Raw genomic sequence first — 15651 nt, 5'->3', positions numbered from 1 at the left:
GAAGAAATGTGATTAAAGTGACTTTAAACCTAACATGATTGTTGGTGATCTTCTGGGATCTTCCCACACAACCATTTACAGAGAACGTTCTGAAAAAGAGAAAATATCCAGTGAGCGACAGTTCTCTGGGTGAAAATACCTTGTTGGTACCAGAGATGCACGGCGAGAGTTTAACCTCCTAGGATGGTTTTGTCAAACACTATAAAGTCACAATAGCAAAGAGAAATTAAAAATGCATGCCATGAAAGAGTTTGGGTTTTAGGAGGTTAAGGTGATAGAATGGGAGCAATAACTCAAACAACCACTCAATACAAAGAAGGTAAGCAAAAGGGCAGCTCTGAACAGATAACATATCAAACCGTGGAGCAGACGGGATATAGCAGCAGAAAAGGACAATGTTTGCCACTACTGTCAGGTAAACACAAGAACCTGAGGCCAAAATTCGTACATGATAACAACCAGAAGACTCTCTCTTTGGATGATCTTTGGATGGATGCTATGTAAATTTATTAAGAAAATGAAATTATAGCAAATTAAGTCAATGCACAATTACAGGCTTTAAAAAATACCCCCTTTAGTGAAAACCATTACTTTCTTTGTAGGTCCACGTGTTTATCTAATGTAGTGGTTCTCAATTGTGGTATAGGTCACACTTTTCATCAGTGATTGGAGAAAAGAGTGAGTTTGGGATTGTAAACACCTTTTCCCTAGTTTCTTGAAGTTAGACATGCTATGAAAAGTTTGAGAACTGCTGATGTGATGCGTGTGCCATGCCACTTCTCGGCAAAATATCCTGCAGTGCAACAAATCAACCACAAGAGGACATCTCTGCCTCTAAAAAAAGGAGCGAGACATTTTGGGGGAAAACCTAACAATTCATATACTGATCTGCTGTGAATGCAATTACTAATAATATTAACCTGCCTCATAAAGTTGTGGAAGGTCCATTAATGGCAGACTTCAGGATTCGGTTTTAGCTCATATTCTCGCACTAAGATTTGGCCATGAAAGAGTTAAGGATGGAGTGATGTGTGCTGCTGGCTGGTGGGTGAGAAATCAAATACTTTCTCAGCAACAAGAGCACAGCATGACTTAGATGTTTCTGAGAGACCTTGAGCACAGTTTCAACTCACTTCAGACACAGCAGAGCCTGAAGAGGTGAGTGGACTTATTTGACATACTAGTCTAGTAGCTGAGATGGCCACCATCATAAAGACTGAAAGGCAAAAATCACTTTATTTTTTCCTGCTAGGTCTTCACGTTTGTATCCATTTTTCTCCCCGTCATATAGATATTGACGGGGAGAAACAAATTCTATACAGATTTGTTACACTGTATGCGATCATTTGTCACTCGTAACAAGTTTATGTGTATCCATATCTAAACCACTGCTGCATAAAAAGAACACAGACTTACGGGAAAGTCTATCTGACAAGTGTTATAGAATTGCTGAAAGAAGAGCGGCTTGATATTAGTAGTTGAGTGCTTTGTTTTTTATCTGTACTGTTTTCCAGACCCTGGCCACTGAGAAAGATGAGAAGAGAAGACACACCTCTTTTAAAACAGCACTCAAATCCCAGCTTAGGGAAGAGTGAGTCCTTTTCTTCCCCCCCCCACCCCTCGCTCATGTCTATCTCTCTGCAATGTGGTTAATGGCTTTCTCTTGTGTCATTGGCCTCCCTGTCAGATGTGACGTTGACAAAGAACCAATTTGGGGACTCAGTCAGCCACAGCAGTGAGGTGTCTGAGAAACTTTTTTTTGAACGATAAAGACAGCAGAACATAGCGAGCTGAATCTGAGATAGGTGTGCGAGTTCTCAGTTAATGGCCTCCTGAAACCTCCTAGGGGTCTTACACAAGTAGTAGGAGATGATACATGTTTCCACATTATAGTGCTTTTAAATCAGACTCACAAATACGAGGGTGCACAGACCCACATTAGCACAGTCCAGTGCGAGAACCATTATAATACTCTTCACATTAGCGGCTAATAATGCTGCCTGCAGACCAACACCACTCTCGGACATTTGATCCAGTGTTTCCAGACACACGATCTGAAAGGTTCTTACGATCTAGAACAAAATGTTTTTCTGCGCTGAGGAGTCACAGATAGATTGCAAACATTTGTAATTTAAGCGACAGATTGATCACAGTGCAGCGGTACAGTGGAAGTTAGCTGCAGGCATATTCATAGTAATTTGCTAAATATCTTAAAATTATAAATACAATTAGTTTTATTAACGTAAGGAAACAAACATCAATCTACTTTAAAAGATAAAACAATGAATCAGTAAAGCCTCCATTAAAAATTTAAATATGCAGTGGTGTAGTATATAATATAGACTCCTAATCATAATATGAATATATTACATGCATATGTATCTGTTGCTTTTTTATTTTAAAAACCTAGCAAACTGAGATGATCATCATCTTTGCTTTGAACTCACAGTTCATACAGGGGATCAGGCTGACTACATAAGCCTCCCATAAGAGAAAATAACCCTGGATCAGGTAACTGTTTTATCAAATGACATCAACACAAATCGAGACAAGGGCACGCTGATGTTAGAATAAATAAATAATAAAGAAAAGACCCATTTAACCTCAAAAATCTTCTCAACAAACATATCTGTCATTCTGTCACGAGCTGTTCATTTATGGGTTTAATTGACAGAAAAACAAATGAATGAATAGAATATTGATGCTATTGTAGATATAAGCAAACTGATACTTAACCAAAAATGGCTCAACCTCTTTACATAACCTTTGAGTTATGATCTTTTCAAATACTTTCATAACATTAGAAGTTAAAGTCACTAGCCTATAAACATTGTCTACCTGAGGACAAGGTTTTTCTGGTGCTCAGAAATTGTGCCACACCTGTTTTCAATTGCTGTTATCTAATAAACACGTGTGCAACAGCATCAGAATTGTATAATGTGAAAATTATTTTAATGTACTGCCAAAAAGATCAGTCTGTCTATTGTTTTAATATCTACTGAGTAGTGATGGAGGATATTGACTTATGAAAATATGAAATATCAGGAGGGGTCCAGTTTTTTCCAGCACATTCATAAGACTGTGAATTAATGACTAAAAAGGACTCTGGTGGTTATACAAGCAGGAGTCTGTTTTCCTCTCGCCATTTTCCGTGTGTGCACACCGTACAGTAGGTGACACACAGCTGTGTGTTTGTATCAGAGAGCATGTGTTCCCAATGGACAGAAAGCAGAATAGTGAAAAAGAGCAGCAGGCTATGTCTGACTTTGACTGAAACCCTCCCTTTGTTGACGGCCAGTTTTAACACATTCTCAGTACTAGTAGCACTGCCAACATGATGCCACAGGCTCCTTTAAATAGAAAGAGATGGTAGACTCCTAAACTCCAGACAGCATCTCTTAAGGTATCACTGAATCTGCGCATACCTTCTTTAGAATCCAACTTGAGATGACGACACGTTCAGATAAGGCTATGAGTGACACTGAAGGTAAGCACAACAGGTTAAATGGTTGTGAGGTTGCTATGGTGTAAGCTTCTTCTTCTTCTTTATCTTCTTCTGGCTGCTCTGTTTATGGGTCACTACAGCAGATCATCTGTCACACCAACCCTCTGCATGTCCTTCTTCACTACATCCTCAATCTTGTCTCTAACTTTGTCTCCAGACTGCTCTACCTGAGCTGTCCCTCCCACTGAAAAACATCTTACCATCTTCTAAGTCTTCCACTTCCAGCTTCCACCTGCTGTCCTTTTGTTAATGCCACTGTGTCCAAACCACATCATAGCAGCTCTCACTATCTATAGAAGGCATAGGTGTAACAATTCTCCAAAACCACACGCCATTTTTTTTATTCTCCCCACAGCCGTGATTGCATGATCATGATTGGATCATACAGCTTTTACCAGAACAGAGTGCTGTAGGCTTCAGCAGCTCCAAATGGGTGTCAGTGTATAGGACCACAGCAGCTTTGAATGAGAAAGTTAACTTAAGGAAATCATAAGAAAGAGAAACAGGAACCTGAAAGGAATCCAAATTGATTAAAATAGCAAGTAAAAGTTTAAAAGGGGAAGAATCCAAAAATCCAGCTGAAAGTGGTTGAAATATTTTTATAAAAAAGAAAAAAAAGCCTACATCTCTTGTTAAATAAAAGTAAACAGTTCAAATTTTGTTAAACAATGAGTAGATGTTGGTATTATTACCCAAAGGTTAGGATTAAATGTACTTATTATAATGGATATTTGGTGTGCTAGACTAAACATAATAGCCAAATAGTAAGCAGGCCAGCCTTGTGCTTTAGAACAGGTGGGTTTAAAAATTATTTTCAGGGCTTTGTGCAGGTTAACATGTCCAGGATTCAGCAGTAGATTTGGATTGGATGCCCCATTCATCAGTCACCACATTTTAAATATCATTACTACATAGACCATTCATTTTGTCTTTATTAAGTACACTTTAGTATAAAAGACTCATCTTACTGTATTTACTTAAGTTATTTCTGCTATAAATATACAGTTTTCACTTTGAGAAAAATAAGAAATGGCTGTGAGTCAAAAAAGAAAAGAAAAGAAAAGTGATTCTTGACTTATTGACCCATAATCTGGCAAACATATCTCTCGTGAATGATAACAAGTCATTCTGAGAACATTTTTGTCACAGGGTAGGCGCTGCAATCAATGTTTAACAAAGAAATATATATTTTTTTATTTATCCAGATTAAGTCTCATTGGGAACCCTCACTGCCCTTCGTTGTGAAGCACTGAACTACAGTTTTTTTTATGAAACAAAAGCATGGGTTTCGTCTAAATTATTTAGGTGTGTGTGGCAAGAGAGGAAGTTTAATGATTCATGAACCCATCAGCCAAGTGGCTTTGAGTCTTTCTTTCCAAAGTGTTGTTGTAGAGCCATAAAGGCCCACGGTGATGGTGATGCATTCAGGATACTGTGTGTCCTGATTGATGAGCTTCCTGGAAACACCCTGGCAGAACAGAAGCCGTCTCAGATTACAATGTACCACGCAGTCTTTCTCTGTTGTTGTTTCACCACTACAATGATAATCAAGACACTGTGCGTTAGGTCACGTTTTTGGTTTGATATACTGTAAACAGATTGCGTGTATATACTGTAGTTAAAATAAGGGATTTTTTTTTCAGTTGTAGTGTTGATGAGAGCTAAAAGAGAATCACTGCTATTCAAAAGAGGAGACAAAAAAGAGGAGTTTATTTTAACAGAAGACTTGCATTCCTTTCATATCTGGTTAATGTTGTTGAACTAACTTAACTAATGGAAGTTATTCAAAATTCTTTCAACATATGTCTGGTGGGGATTTAATGAATTTTATGCAGGTGTGTTCATTATTTATATCAAAGTATAGTACACACAATAGTGTAGTTTATTTTTATGTAACTTGTAACTTTACAAGTCTTCAGGTCGACCCACTCTGATTTGCCTAGAGGTGTGTGTGTGTGTGTACTAAAGTCCCATTTTTGAGTGCACACTAATTAAAAAAAGAAAAACTTCACATTGCAAAAAATAACTGGTGTTAATTTCTGTAAATAGCTTATGTGAGTTCTTAATATAAACAATTGTATTTCTCAAAAATACAAGACAAAGAATGCTCTTTAATTTGAAATTCTTGGTTACAAAAGTGAAGAAAATGTCATTTTCATTCAATTTTGAGAGGAAGTTGTACCATAAAGTCTCAGTACGTTATCTAATCTGAATTGAACAAAGTTCACGAGTTTCCAGATGTTTTTCTAAATATAACTGAGAAAGTGTTTTTACATATATGCATATTTTTCAATTTTAAGACCCACTTTGTAGGGATGTACGTTATCCTGGAGGAGTGTGATAATTCAGCCTAAGTTTAAAATATACTAAGAGGCATTAAAAGCACAACAATGCAGCATTTTCATACAACATTTATTCATAAAATAACTTGTAATAATTCATGAATAAATAAATACATGCATATCTAGAAAAGTACTTGATGAATGAAGAAGCTATAATTGCACCGCAATCACTATTGAGCAGAAAATATCGTGAAAATTCGATGATTTAAAATTAATGTTACTGCAGTTAATAATGATATTAAATATTACTGCATTACGCTGACTACATTCCTTTATATAAGAGGTGTTAAAAACATCGTGCATGACATGAACTTTAGCTTTTAACATTTTAACAAACAGTTCCCTCAGAACTCTCTAGGTGGTGATGCTGTGCAATAGTTGGATAATGAAACCGAATAGAATAGAAATATCCTTTATTGTCCCTTACTGGGGAAATTTGGGTGTTCCAGCATCAAAGTGACAGGCAGATGGAGCACGCAGATTCAAAAAACAATTTGCAGCATAATGAAAAAAATACAGTACAGTTAGTAAGTTATTAAAAATTAAACAGAAAAAAAAACAGAAAAAGGAAAAACTGTGCAAATAAGAGCAGGGATATTAACGGCTATAATGTAACTATAATATAAACAACTTATTGCGTTTGTTGGGCGCAGTGATAGTTATAAAGTCTACCAGCTGCGGCGAGAGAGGACCTGCGATGATGAATGCCCTGTCCCCAAACACGTGCACAGGTAGATTTCCCTGTTTACAAAACACCACACAGTAGTCAGAGCATTTAACGTCCTGACAACTACTGCAGACCTCCTTTGCACTCTACAGTCAGAGACTTCAGACGCCGGCCATTTTACTGTGGCTTCTGGTCTCTTGCAGACATGCCTCGTCAATTTCTAAAGGTGAATCTGAGTGAGGTGGAGGAGGAGACGCAGTTGCTTGCAGAGAAAGTATATGCATCGGCATTAAAAGAAGAAGAAACCAAAAATGCCTTGTCGATGTTCACGATGCCTGAGGACTGCCCAATTGGCCTCCAGCAAGCCAAAGACCATGAACTGCTTAAGGAGCTGGCAGAGCAGCAGTCAGAGGAGACTCTTAAGAGGTAAGTCCTGCTTGGACTCTGAACCGCAGATCAGTCTGTTCATGCAAGCAAAATTATCCTATAAAAAACAAAACAAAAATCCCTTTTATAAGACGTATATTTTCAGTTTTGCTTATTATTTATGTGGTGTTAGATATACATGAGCCAAGACTTAAAGTTTTCAGTCTGCTCCTTTTGATTTTTCTTTTGTGGTCTTGATTCTGTATGATGTAATATAGTCTCCTTAGGCACACAGCTCTGACTGTGAGCACTGAAGCCACATCCACCTGTTATTTAAATCTTTTGTTTTCAATAAAAATGCAAGGTGGGGGTAAAGGGGGATGAACTAAAACAGATTGTGCAAAGTTCAAACTGTAAATAATGCAAAGCGGCTCTGTGGAGTCTAATGATATAAATGTGAGGTTAAAACTGAGCATAATAGGCCCCTTTTAATGAGTCATCTTACCATGATTTTAGGTAAAGACTCGTTCATTTAAGTGAGCTTTGCACCAAATGCTAATCAAGTTGCTGACTTTTCAGGAGGAACAGCCTGAGGATGATTCGTTCCAAGTCACTTTGCCTACAAGTCCCAGCCAATGCAGATTGGGCACGCCTAGTGACACCATTCATGTCCCCCAGTTCCACCAGCTCATCTGTGCAAGAAAACTGCCCTGATTATCAGAGGGTTACTATTAGTGGAGATTACTGTGCTGGTGTAAGTACTCTCGTTGAAAGTGCCAACTGGTGTAGTTACATACATATACATCCCATATGTAACATTTTGAATTTGAATATTAAATGGTAAAAAAAAAAAAAAAAACTCAGACAAATGTGAAATGACAATATCTTCAAATTGAATGTAGCATGATTTAAGTGTGCAGTATCCAAAAAAATCGAATTATTGGAAGTAGAGACAACTGCATGTCTTCCTGCCACCCTCTGAAGGAATTAATTCAAAATCTTAAAAGTGCAAAACTGTCTACATTTTGAAGTATAAAAGATGAATTTAGATGCCAGTCAAAGCATTGTTGCTTCAAAATCTAGCAGCCAGTCACTGCACAGTGTCCCTCCATGATCCAGTGTAGCCTTCACTGTTACTACTGTTGGATTAGACTTGAATTTATGTTTAATGCTCATCCTCCTCTCAGATCACACTGGACGACTATGATCAGGCCGCCAAAAATCTGTTTAAAGCTCTGCTTCTTCGAGAGAAATACTCAAAGCTAGCCTATAACAGATTCTGCAGAACGACGAGCAAGTTCCTACGAAGTGCTCAGAACACGACCTGGAGCGAAGAAGATGAGGTCCTTCCAGGTATGATGTACGAAGCTGGGCTGTATGTATAACAACATTTAAAAACATGCTTTGTTCTAATTTATATGAAAGTAATGGAAAAACCTTTGCGACCACCAGACATGTGCCCATGTCCAGAAGCTGGGGAGGATCCCTACTGCATGGACAACATCCCCAAGGATCTAAATTATAAACTGAAGATGAAGGATGGGATAGTTTATGTGTATGATAATGAAGAGGCTTTCAAACAAAACCAGCCTCATGACCTTCCTTACCCAGACTTGGAGACCTTTGCTGTAGAGCTGAGTCATGTGCTTGCCATGACTGCAGATGGACCCACGTAAGTTTCCAAAACAATTATGCAGACATGCTGGTTGAAAAACCGGTTATCATCCATTCTGCACTTTTTAGAGAATGAACTGAGTGTCACTTTTAATTTTCAGGAAAACCTACTGTCATAGGAGACTAAATTTCTTGAGTTCAAAATTCAACCTCCATGAGATGCTCAATGAGATGGCTGAGCTCAAGGAATTAAAACGTGTGCCTCACAGAGATTTCTACAATGTTAGAAAGGTTAGTATTCCATCTCTGGGAAGTGAGGCAACCATTACATCTGACTGAACTTTAAAGTGAGTGTAGATACTAAAGCATGCTCTGCAAACTACCCAGATTAACCTGCACTTGTTTAAAGTGTCCAGCGTTTAATAACACAAAAGCTGTTATCATTTAATTGCTTGGCAAAAAGCACTTTGAAGAACTTCTCAATGTGACAGCAATGTCGTTTGTAGAGGAGGCAGAGCCTGAAGCCTCAGGGGAAGCTTCACCAATTACACTATCCAAAGTAAGAGCTGGTTCTGCATCTTTGGCACAAACTGAAGCACATTTTCAGTGCTGCTGCTCCTTTTGTCACAACAGAGCATCACCTCCACTCTGAGATCCATCTGGAAAGGAAAAGCTAGTTGAGGTGGTTCAGACATCTGTTTTAGTTGCCTCTTGGATTGCTGGGCCTGAATACCTTCTGAGCATGCCCAACTGGGAGGGATTAAATATAGGATATTAGTGCGTGCAGACTGAACATACTGTTTCTTTCTTGCAGGTGGACACGCACATTCATGCAGCTGCATGCATGTCTCAGAAACATCTGCTCACCTTCATCCAGAAGACGTATCAGACTGATGCAGAACGTGTAGTTTTAGAAAAGGGTGGACAAAGAATGACACTCAAAGAGGTTTTCCAGCACCTCAACAAGGACCCCTATGACCTTACTGTGGACTCTCTCGACGTACATGCTGTAAGAAATATTGTCTATTCTTTTGAATTCAAATATTCCATTAAGACAATATATTTAAGAATTTCAGATTTTGTCTTTCTGCTGCTTGCATCATTCTGGGATTCTGAATCACACTTTATGATTTATTACATTTACAGGGGAGACAAACCTTCCACCGCTTTGATAAGTTCAATGCGAAGTATAACCCAGTGGGAGCCAGTGAGCTTCGCGAAATCTTCCTGAAAACTGACAATGTTGTTAATGGAGAGTATTTTGCTTGCATCATAAAGGTACTATCATCATGTGTAGCATTTCATCAATTTCAAGATGGAGTGATGCAGAGAAAACTTGATGCACTCTTCCTCTCACCATTTTTTTTTAGGAAGTGGCCCGTGGCCTGGAGGAGAGCAAGTATCAGCATGTAGAGCCACGCCTGTCCATCTACGGAAGGTCTCCTGACGAGTGGTACAGTCTGTCCAAGTGGTTTATTGACCACAAATTATACTCTCCAAACATAAGGTGGATGATTCAAGTGCCCAGAATATAGTAAGTGCTTCATGCTTAAAATGCAGGCTTTTAATGTAAATGCATTTTGTGAAATCTAAAATATACTTTTATGTTGCAGTGATATTTTCAAGCTAAAGAAGCTGATACCCAATTTTGCCAAGATGCTGGAGAATATATTCCTTCCTTTGTTTGAGGCCACAGTCAACCCACAGAAGCACAAAGAACTTCACATTTTCCTCAAATATGTAAGATTTGTTGTACCAAAACAGATCTCAGCAAATATTATGAGGATCAGTTTTGCACAAAAAGATGTACTTCATGTCTTCAAATGATGCATTTATGTGCAGTGTAATAATAGTTGGGTGATATAGCAGACTATACTGTAGTGGTAAGCAGATGCACCCATTAGGGCAATGAAAATATAATGACGCATCAATATGAAAACATGTCTTTATAATATAAACTGGCTTCATAAAATGCAAAATTGTTCAGAAATACACTGTATGGGCAAAGGTATTGTGTTCCACTACTTAATATTGAAGTACAGGTGTTTTTAGTCCCATTGCCACAGGTGTATAAGCTCCTGTGGGTGTAACCTGCAGGTGGCCCAATACGTCTGTCTATATATTGCACAATATAAAAATAACTGACTGTTGATTGGTAACATTTGTGGAAACAAATGACTAATAACCATTTAATATTAATACCTGCCGGGCTTCATTAAAAAAATCCCAGCAGAAAATGACTGTTTTTGTGGATGCAGGTGTCCGGCTTTGACAGCGTGGACGATGAGTCCAAACACAGCGATCACATGTTCTCCTTCAGGAGCCCAAAACCAGAACAGTGGACTTCAGTTGAAAATCCTCCATACAGCTACTACATCTTCCACATGTACGCAAACATCATAGTCCTCAACAACCTCAGAAAGTGAGTATCATTCCCCAGGTACGGTGAAGTATCAGAAGCAGGCAGATTGAATTTACTTGATGTCTGCTAAATGGGTGACTCAATATAAGTATATGAAACCCAAGGTAATTCAGAGTTCTGCACAGAAAGAGAGAAAAATGCAAAGACAGTTAAAACATGTCAACTATATGTGTATATCATGATATAAAGCTGTATTACTCTACCCTGTAATGATTAATCTTTAGATGGGGAAACACAGACAAGAAATTAAGGTTAAGATGAAGTTGCAGACATGCTTTAAGCCCCAATTTAAATGTTTTATCTCAGATGTTCAGAAAGGTTGTACCAGCAGTGAAGACCATAAAAAATAAAAGCTGATTCATTTTTTTACTATTCTAATTTTGGAAACGCACAGAAGGCGTAAGAGGTATCTGCCCTGCCGAATAACTGACAACTCCTTTGTGTGACAATAAGAATACATCCTTTTTTCTTTCGTAAACACATAGATGAAGCAAGACTTGACATGGATGTAGGACATGTTAGACCCTGACCTAGCAGTGTGTGTCCAGCCCTCAAAAGACAGTTTATTCTGTCACTTTGTATAACTGTCAGTGGAAGAGTGACTAATAAATTACAGGAAAGCCAGTTCTGAACTACTTGATGCTTAAAGCTGATCGGCACTCGGTGTGATGACGATGATTAAATGCTGTTATGTGATGACATAGTTGCTTATTATACTCTTCTGCGTCTTGTATAGAGAGTGTGGACTAAACACCTTCCAGTTCCGTCCCCACTGTGGAGAAGCTGGATCACTCACTCATCTGGTCTCTGCCTTTCTCACTGCTGACAACATCTCACATGGACTCAACCTGAGGAAGGTACTCACGACTGTCCCGAGTTATAAACCAGTAAACCACAAAGCATTGCTTATGAACTGCAGAATATCCCAAAGGTCACCGCTATAGTACAGACTCCAACTCACTCAGCATTAAGATAAAACACACAATGACAGTGTGTACATTTGTGTGTTTTCCCATCTTTCACGTTCACGAGCAGCACCTCTGTCAAACTTCCTACAGAGCCCAGTGCTGCAGTACCTGTACTACCTAGCCCAGGTACCAATTGCAATGTCTCCACTCAGCAACAATGGCCTGTTCCTGGAATACTCCAAAAGCCCGCTGAAAGACTTCCTGCACAAAGGTCTGTGTGTGTCCCTGTCCACAGATGATCCCATGCTGTTCCACTACACCAAGGTAAAAAAAAAAATCTACAGGAAACTGTGTTTTCAGGTCATCATTCAGTGATCCAAAATCATTGTTTGCCTAACTAATACAGTATTTGTTATTTTGATTCATTTCTGTAGTCTGAATAAAGCTTATCTGCTATTTGTGTATCCTCTGAGGAACCACTGATGGAGGAGTACGCCATAGCAGCTCAGCTGTGGAAGTTCAGCACCTGTGATGTGTGTGAAATAGCCAGGAACAGTGTGCTGCAGAGTGGGTTTTCTCACCAGGTGTGGTCACATCCTTCATTTGAAAAAAGACAACATAAATTCTGTCTTAGCAGGTATTGGTCAACTCACACAAGATCTAATCATCCTTTCTTCCACCTACTGTTGTGATTACTTTTGCAAGGATAAGATGCACTTCCTGGGAGAGAACTATCTGAAAGATGGACCCGAAGGAAACGATATCCGTAAGACCAACGTCGCCCAGGTCCGGATGGCCTACAGACACGAAACGCTGTGCAATGAACTCAGCTTCATTGTTGATGCAGTGAAGGCTGAATCTATGAATTCCCACAGCGAGTAAAGAGGACCTCACATTTGACAGAATCGAAGCATGTTGCACTCTAAGATATCTACATTTACCTTTATTTATTTATTTATTTTGTAAAAAGTGCCTCTGGCTGGCTGTGATGGAATAAAAACTTCAATAAAACTAAAACTAAAAGAGCAATACTTAACTAATTGCAAATTAATAGCAGCTGGGTTTTCTAAAATTGAATTGTAAGGGACGATGTTCAAGTATTCAAAGGCAAAGCTGTGGAAGCCCACAAGATCTCATAGAAACTTTTCACAGCCCATATCAGACATTAGAAGAGTTACCAATGAGAGAACAAACAAACAGTTAGCTTAAAACAAGCTTCGGTGACTTTTAAAAAAGCTTGAGAGATACTGAAGAGTAAAAACTAGAATAATGTGGATTTAAGAAGTGGGTAAACCTGCAGAAAAGCTGTTATTGTGAGTTTTTGTTGTGTAGAACACCAAACCCGTATGAGTATTTAAAATCATTTTATTACAAACATTGCCCTCCAGTGGCTAAAATGCACCATTTAACAGAATACAAAAAGAAATCATGTTACAGCCATTCTGTCTCTTAATTTAACACAAATCGAGGATCACAAACAGTTTCTCATCAGAATAACGTTTATTGTGCGTCGTCGCCCACTTCTATCCTCTCATCTTCCTCAGCAGCTTTCTTGGTTTCTGTAGGGGTCTTCACACAGATCCACTCTTCTGTCTGGATGTACTCTTTCTGCTCTTTCACGTCTGACTTCTGAGAGCAATGTCTTCTGTTTTTTATTAACAGATGGACAGGAAAAAGATGTAATAATATGCACCAAGAGAAACTTCCTTGTGTTCTATGTATTATTTAAAAAAAAAAAAGCACTTACAATTTGAGGTATGCCAGGATGATTGTTATAAGCAGAAGAAGCGCACAGGAGCAGAAGATGAGCACAGCTTTTCCTAAAATATGAAACATACACACTGTTGATAACGAGGCCTTTGCCTGTCTATTAGTCTTGTGCTGTGCTAACTGACTGTGACAGAGTTCAGATTACGAGTCCCATACCTGCAGTAAAGCTTTGTGAGCTGCTGGCAAAGCGGGCTGGTTCTATCTCACTGTCGAGCGTTTCAGGAGTCGAGGAGGAAGATGTGGATGGTGGTGTTGTGGTGTGGTGTGTGTGACCCACGCCATGTGTGCTCTTCAAAGGACTGTCAGTTACTTCATCCATCTGTTGTATCGCTGCATCTGTGCAAAGATTAAACGATTTTCAAACAATTCTGATTATTTTTTCTTTTCTTTTGTACTTCCTCCTGTTTGAAATGATGATTATGTTTTGGAAAGTGTTAGGAGTGTATTGTATGTATTTGAAAAACCTTCGATAAAAATGCTCTCCAATGGTTTTTTTCCCATCCTAGTTATGTGGAATATACTAAAATGCTGCTGAATACAAATTAAAATCCAATGCAAATACAATAAAGCATCAAAGTTTGTGTTAAGAGTATTCATTAATACTAATGTATCCTTATTTACATCGACTATACAGCAGACCTGTTTTATTCTTTGAATAACAGTAAGCAGTGAACAGCATGCACAATCACTTTTTAAATATCTTTTGTCTCTTCATAAGTAAAATGCAGGTGCAAAGTTACTCACCTGTCTCGTTGAAGCAAAACACATCAAACTTTTGTTTTACGCTGGCTCGCCAGGGCACCAAGCCGCTCTTATTCCTGCCGCAGCTGGGAATTGGGTGGATGCGGGGAATGACTGCGAAGTGTTCATCAATCCATCCAAACCTGAACAAAATATTACATTAGGTGCTCCTCGTTATATTACTCAGAGGTGATACTGAGGTGATTTTTTTTCTCACTTTGGTCTCACCTGCATGTTTCTAAACCTCTAGAAAGAGCTTTCTGTACTTGTGCTTTTGAAGCAATGTCCAGTCCAAGGGACCAGCAGAGCCTGCGAGCTTCACTGGCATTGAAAGCATACTCAGGCTGGTTGAGCTCATTTAAAGACGTGACCAGCATTACTCCTGCAATACTTTGATTGAATCCTGGGGAAACTGGAAAAAGCATATTTATATTTACTATATATGGTAGTACAATAATTTATATATATATATATATATTTGTACATATTAGAAAATATGTGAAATAACTTACCTCTGAGGTTCCTTATGTCAGTCATTTGAACAGACAAGGCTGAAGTAACGAGCAGCGCTGCTGGGAGGCAAAGCCAGATGATGTTCATGACTGGTCAGAGTAAAGACAGATGAATGCCGGGTATCACTGCTGCTGCAAGGTTTATGTCTCTGAGCCAAAAGGCACGGTTAAATAGAGGTGATCATGCTCACTGGGATGTGTGGACTCTGTCACTGCCAGAGAATAACGGAAAAGGAAGAAGGAAGTAGTGCACATGGGTCAGATCAAGAGTCATCCTATGTTCTGGGAGCAGGGCTCAGGAGACGATAAGTAATACATCAAAAACACTAATCTGCAGAAATTCAGTAGAAGGGGAAAAGCAGTGCACACGTGTTCCCATTCAGCATTTTTAATGTGAAATGTTGTTAAACTTCAATAAATAAGTTATGTTTTCAGGTTCAACTGCAACCAGTATTTTTACAGGCACAAATATATATATATATATATATATATATATATATATATATATATATATATATATATATATATATATATTATATAAACACTCACATTTACTTATTAGAATTCTCTTTTGAATCTTATTACATCGAAAAAGAAAGTTTATTAAAATAGTTAGCTTACTCTCTTTGCACTGAATAGAATTGCGTACAGTTTTGTTGTACTTTTTGTGTGATGAAAATAAAGAGTCTGTATATAGTAATTCTATTCTATTCCATGATTCTGTACAAACAATATATTAAAAGGATAAAGTGAAAGCACAAAAGGTGGGATTTGCAGTAGAGTTGTGAAAGTTTCTGAAAACCA

The 15651-nt window shown here is 38.4% G+C and overlaps 2 protein-coding genes across 3 annotated transcripts; one reads left to right on the top strand and one right to left on the bottom strand.

Moving 5' to 3' along the window:
* Positions 1-1518: 1518 nt before the first annotated feature.
* On the top strand, positions 1519-13661 carry LOC120720938 (AMP deaminase 3-like). Of its 2 annotated transcripts, none has more exons than XM_040010829.1 (15): positions 1519-1591; positions 6718-6940; positions 7460-7634; positions 8068-8233; positions 8333-8552; positions 8656-8785; positions 9309-9503; positions 9641-9772; positions 9865-10028; positions 10108-10234; positions 10753-10916; positions 11653-11773; positions 11975-12148; positions 12298-12408; positions 12530-13661. In XM_040010829.1, the coding sequence occupies exons 1-15, from the start codon at positions 1534-1536 to the stop codon at positions 12704-12706; spliced, it is 2337 nt and encodes a 778-aa protein (XP_039866763.1). In that variant the 5' UTR covers positions 1519-1533; the 3' UTR covers positions 12707-13661. The 2 variants fall into 2 exon arrangements, with proteins under 2 accessions (XP_039866763.1, XP_039866762.1); XM_040010828.1 differs by lacking the exon at positions 1519-1591 and adding an exon at positions 6483-6578.
* lyve1a (lymphatic vessel endothelial hyaluronic receptor 1a) lies at positions 13172-15009 on the bottom strand. Its single transcript, XM_040010832.1, has 6 exons — positions 14848-15009; positions 14564-14747; positions 14339-14478; positions 13751-13930; positions 13572-13644; positions 13172-13469 (listed from the first exon to the last, which is right to left on the bottom strand). The coding sequence occupies exons 1-6, from the start codon at positions 14933-14935 to the stop codon at positions 13325-13327; spliced, it is 810 nt and encodes a 269-aa protein (XP_039866766.1). The 5' UTR covers positions 14936-15009; the 3' UTR covers positions 13172-13324.
* Between the last annotated feature and the right edge of the window lie 642 nt (positions 15010-15651).

The sequence above is a fragment of the Simochromis diagramma genome, unplaced genomic scaffold, assembly GCF_900408965.1.
Source record: "Simochromis diagramma unplaced genomic scaffold, fSimDia1.1 OVJJ01000603.1, whole genome shotgun sequence".
In the NCBI taxonomy this organism is placed as follows: Eukaryota; Metazoa; Chordata; class Actinopteri; order Cichliformes; family Cichlidae; genus Simochromis; species Simochromis diagramma.
The sequence above is the reverse complement of the archived record's forward strand: the minus strand, read 5'-3'. Positions and strand labels throughout refer to the sequence as shown.